General features: G+C 46.3%; 2 protein-coding genes across 2 annotated transcripts in view; one reads left to right on the forward strand and one right to left on the reverse strand. All coding sequences in view use genetic code 11, as the record gives it.

The window, feature by feature from the left end:
• Positions 1-1,372: 1,372 nt before the first annotated feature.
• Positions 1,373-2,966, reverse strand: EGR_04214 (Splicing factor, arginine/serine-rich 4; the record flags this gene model as incomplete). The annotated part of the gene is made up of 2 exons (XM_024493463.1): positions 1,373-2,033; positions 2,713-2,966. The coding sequence occupies 2 exons, from the start codon at positions 2,964-2,966 to the stop codon at positions 1,373-1,375; spliced, it is 915 nt and encodes a 304-aa protein (XP_024352164.1).
• Positions 2,967-4,456: 1,490 nt separating this feature from the next.
• The window catches only part of EGR_04215 (Activin receptor type-1), a gene marked incomplete at both ends in the record, with an annotated part of 3,253 nt that continues 2,674 nt past the window's right edge, over positions 4,457-5,035 (forward strand). The window contains one exon of the mRNA XM_024493464.1: positions 4,457-4,499. Within this exon, the coding sequence (XP_024352165.1) occupies positions 4,457-4,499 (43 nt within the window). The remainder of the gene's footprint in view (positions 4,500-5,035) is intronic.

Raw genomic sequence — 5,035 nt, forward strand, 5'->3', positions numbered from 1 at the left:
TCCATACTGGCATAAAGCTGTTGATAAAGTGAACCTACGATGCCTTCTCCATTTCCCTACTGGCTGAATGGAGTCCAGATAGATAAGATTGGGCAGTTCCAGAGTGAGAACAACGTGGCAAGGAGAAACAGACGCGAAACCCTTACCCCATGGACCTGTGTTAAATCCCGTCCTTCCTTACACACATCGGCTTTTAGGCCAGTGTTCCCACGTCTACCTACGGACACGCATGATGGCAGGCACAATTCTCCTTTCCTGAATCCAGTTCCCAAATCAGACGGAACTCCAGATTCAGTTGAATTGCCACAAGGGACCAGTGGCGTTGCAATCAAGCATCGCCTAAATGCATAGTAATTTCATGACTGCCACGGTCAGCTCGTGGGTGTTTCCTTACAGCATTGAATACGTTGTGGTGGCTGACGCAGGAGGTTGACCATGGGGAGTGTCGGAGACAACGGTCAGGGAAGGGCTATGTAATGCATTGGTTTTTAGTTTAGAAGTTGGTTTTGGTAAAGGGTCACTTTGACTTGGCCATTGTACCTCGCCAAGTGGGCTGGCCTCCAGATTATGCTAGTAGTCCAAGTACCTTCCGTATGTCGACCATATACATACTGGCGGAGTGCTGTCTTCTCGCGTTCTCGGGGAAGTCTTGAGCCCCTAAGTAAGGGGTCTTTAGAAATCAAATCAAATCTCCTCTGGTAGTTTCACAGATTTAGCTGTTCATGGCAGATATCACCCTTTTGTATCGCTTATATTTGGTAACCGCTAACCGAGGTCCGGCTTTTCCTTCACTTGGAGACAGATGTGTAACCTACAAGGGTCGAAGGGGTGGCACAGCAAGACAATTACTTAGATGCGACTTCTATTCCCCCTAAACACCAGCCAGTTGCCTCTAAGGCAGGAAGGCAAATCGTATCCACCACAGTGCCCAAGTCACAACGCTGCCCAACGTTGCGGAGCTCTGCTGAGAACGTCGAAGTGGTTGCAAGCACAGCTTAAAGGCAAAGGAGGCCCGCTGCCGATACGATCTACACCGAGAAGACTAGCGCTGCCAACCAGACTGCACCATCACCCCACCTTGCATAACCACCCGGTGACAGACCACACAGAACATCCCGCACACCTCAGGACGCCAAATGCACAATAAAGCACGTCCTGCTTACAACCCACGAGTACTTGTCGGGGGGTAAGGCCCGACCCACCCAACACTCGCTTCGTGAGAAAGCCAAACATTGAGACCCCACTCGAGGGCCACAGATGACACCATAACAGCCCAAACCACAGAAACAAGACAGAAGAGCACTTGCAATAATGCAATAGCGTAAGGGACCGGCTAGTGACAGGTAAAACCTTTACAGTTATTGACAATAATTCAATTTTCCATGGACTCCTGCTTCTCATCCTCGCTGTGATGTTCAACAGCCTCCTGACGCGTTTCCTCAGTTTCCGACATGGAACGCGACCTAGACCTTGACTTTGATGCAGAACGTGACCGTCCAGCCGGTGATCCAGAGCGAGACCTACGTTCGGAGCCAGATCGAGATGGAGATCGCGAACGTTCACGCGAGCCCGATCTGGAACGGTCCCGAGAAGCTGATCGAGATCTCGCCTTACCAGCGATCGAGCCATCACCGTTCCTACTAGCAGAACAGCTGCGACGACCTGCAGATCGACGGTCACTGCGACGTGAAGTCGATCGATCCGAACGACGAGACCTTGATCTTGACCTAGACCCGGACTTCCGCGACTCATCCGATCGAGTGTGATCGCTGCGACGGGAGCGATCGCGATCAGAGCGTGAATGCCTGGAGGATGATCGCCGTCGACTGTCGGAACGAGACCTGTCCCTGCGTCGGGACCCTCGGCTCTTGGAGCGTCTAGAGCTCCTCCTACTCCTACTACGCCGCGACCCAGACCTTGAGCGATGGCGCGGCTTGTCAGCGTACACTTTCAGGCGCCGTTCGTAGAGTACATATCCGTCATATTTATCGATAGCAGCCTTCATGTCATTATAGGTTGCAAACTCAACAATGCTAAAGGGGGTTAGTCGAAAAGAACACATACCCCTCGTTGCGCACTTGCTTATGTGCGTCAGCATACGTGACTTCTCCTGCCTTTCTCATCATATCTTTCAAGTCCTGAAAACAGATGCTTGTCAGAAAAAAAGCATACGGAACTACAGGCAAGCCCATACTTTCGGGTGGAATTTCCAGAAGTCATGTCCACATTGCATTTTTAGAAAAAACACACGGGCTGCCTCATGCACCTAATATTTTGGTCTAGGTTGACTACGTGACCCACTTCGGAAGTGCCACTGCTTCCACAAGCACTAAAATACACCCCATCCCCTCGGTGGCTATGCGGTCTTTAATGGATTAAATTACCTAACAAGAACGAGCCGTGCCACGTTATCGACCAAGCCACCTGAATAGGAACCACATTCACTCGACCATACGACCTGAACGAGAATTCAGTGAACCGCCTTAGCGTCCTACGCGACCGCTGCCACGGCATCGAGGACAAACTGAATTTAAGATAGCCATCACATATTAAGTCAGAACGCATTTACGCACATCCAGGCAAAAACAAGACATGGTACCTACCTGCCAACTAACGCGAGATGAGAGATTTTCGACGATGACACGATAGTCGGTACGAGTTGGAGGCCCATAACGCCTACTTTCATAAAGCTTCAAGAACAAACGAACTTACGATTCCCGACGTCTACTACTCCCTCTTGCCCCTGGAGGCAGCCTGGCGTGTTCAACAACAATGCGCTCACCCCTGAGCTCTCTGCCATGGAGGTCATACACGGCATCATCGGCATCGCGTTCATCATCAAATTCGACGAAACCATACCCGGTTTTCAACACAATATCACGAAGACGCCCATATCCCCTGAAGAACCTCTCAATATCCCTCTCGCAACACCTTGCAGGTAAACGCCCAATGTAAACCCTCGACATAGCTCGCAGAAGTGAAAGATGGAACCGGAAGCGCCACACGTATAAACAAATGACGGAGGTGCAAATTACAACTGGTAATTACAAATGAAAAACTTAGATTGTTTAATTAAAAACTTTTCAGGAGCACGTTAATATTGTGCGTGCAAAGAAAATAGTACTGCAAGAACGTATCCTTTGGTGACTATGCAAAACATCCTGAACATAGCGATAAATGGCGTTTCTAAAGTAGTTAAGACTCAATACATTAAAAATGATGCGTTTGTAGTATATTTAGCTCACTTTAATACTACGTTGATGAACTTTGAAGTAAATTGATGCGTACACATGGGATCTAACTGGAAAATGCTGCTTTAATTCTTGCAAAATAATGTGATTTTCAAAGCAACTTATTTATTTCTTAAGATGGTAAATGTCGAATACTAAAGACCTAAGAAAATCAGAGGTGTGACTGTAATTTTAAGTAAAACTACCTCCATTACCTCCATTTCCCATGCAGTTTCATCGTCCTCCCAAATTTCGAGTACTTGGATTAATATTGCGGCAGTATTTAATAGCATCGCTACACGTAAAGTAGGCTTAACTCTCCGAGACTCCCCTGTAGGCAAAAGAAGAAAAACTGCTCTCCAGAGTATATATTCATACATGTAGTACATATGTACAGCATACAATGTGGCCCTGAGGCTGCCGACATGACATAGAGGCCAGCCCGCCTGGTAAAGCTACAATGGCTAATACACAAAGTGAACCTTTACCATAACCGAGAGCTAAACATGCAACGTATTACATCAATTCGTATTAGTGCGGCAGATGGCTTACTACCAACGCAGGGAAGGGCTAGAGGGCCACATCGTCCAGCGCATCTTAAAACACATTGAAACAAAATATTATTTCACGACAATAGCCTTTGTCCCATGTTTTAATGATCAAACTCCTCTCTTCAGCCACAATATGCCTCTTCGGGGAATAGCAAATGTGACTCACATATAGTATGTCTAGGGAGCCAAAAATGTGACCGGAAAGTCTAATAGAATATATGTAGCGTCCCGAGACTCCCTGAAGACGAAAGAAGACAAGTACTCTGGCAGAATATATATATTCAGCACGGAGAAGGTGTCTGGGCTATTGGCATGGCCCAAAAGGCCAGCCCACCCAGCGAGGTACAAAGAGGCTAATTCAAAGTACAAAAGTGGCGCCTCACCAGAACCGAGGGATAAACCACTATCGTATTACATATATTTATGTACAATATACAGATAGAGGTAGGCTACTGGCACGTCCCAGTGGCCAGCCCACCTAACGAAGGTATAATGACCAAGGCATAAAATGACCCTTTATTATAGCCATGAGTTGAACGAACAACCGACATTCTGCAGTTCTTTAAGTTCATGAAATCTTCCTGAACAATCGCTCACCGTAATTTTAGTGCAAACTAGGTGTGGAGAATCCTGAGGTCCTCTCTTCCTGTTCTGGTGTTTAACCAATGGGTTAAGATGTGGGGAGCCTATAGGATGTCAGCGTTTGAAAGGGATTGGAGTTCGCTTTTGGCCTCGTGAGCAAAAGCTTTCCGCTGATTTGCGCGGCTGGTGGCACATTAAAGCAAGTAATTACACTAGAGCAAAGCATCCAAATTTTTAATGATGGTTTAGCACTAGTACCAAATAACAATAAGCTCATTTATAACCAAGATTGCGCTTTTGACTAATTCTAAATCCGATCTTATAGTGGCTTTGACCAACGAAAGTTTAACGAAGTTTACGGATCCTTGTGGTAGCTCAATTATGACCCTCCACTTTTTAAAATGGCTTAAAATCTAAACTTTTTAAGGCCAGGGACAAATAAATATCGCCTTCTATTTTATACGGTATTCAAGTACCAGCCGGATTTTTACTGATTTTTCTATGCACCGTACACTGACGTATAAATTCTTTTGCTCATTTTGGGTCAAAATAATTCTGTTTGGAGATGTTTACCTATCCGCACATTTTTATGAGAGTACTTAAATTAATGCCGAATCCTTGTGCTCAAACCGCGTAAGCGGTGCAATTAGTTGTATAGCATTTGATCGGTAT

This window comes from Echinococcus granulosus (genome assembly GCF_000524195.1).
Source record: "Echinococcus granulosus chromosome Unknown EG_S00025, whole genome shotgun sequence".
Classification (NCBI taxonomy): domain Eukaryota; kingdom Metazoa; phylum Platyhelminthes; class Cestoda; order Cyclophyllidea; family Taeniidae; genus Echinococcus; species Echinococcus granulosus.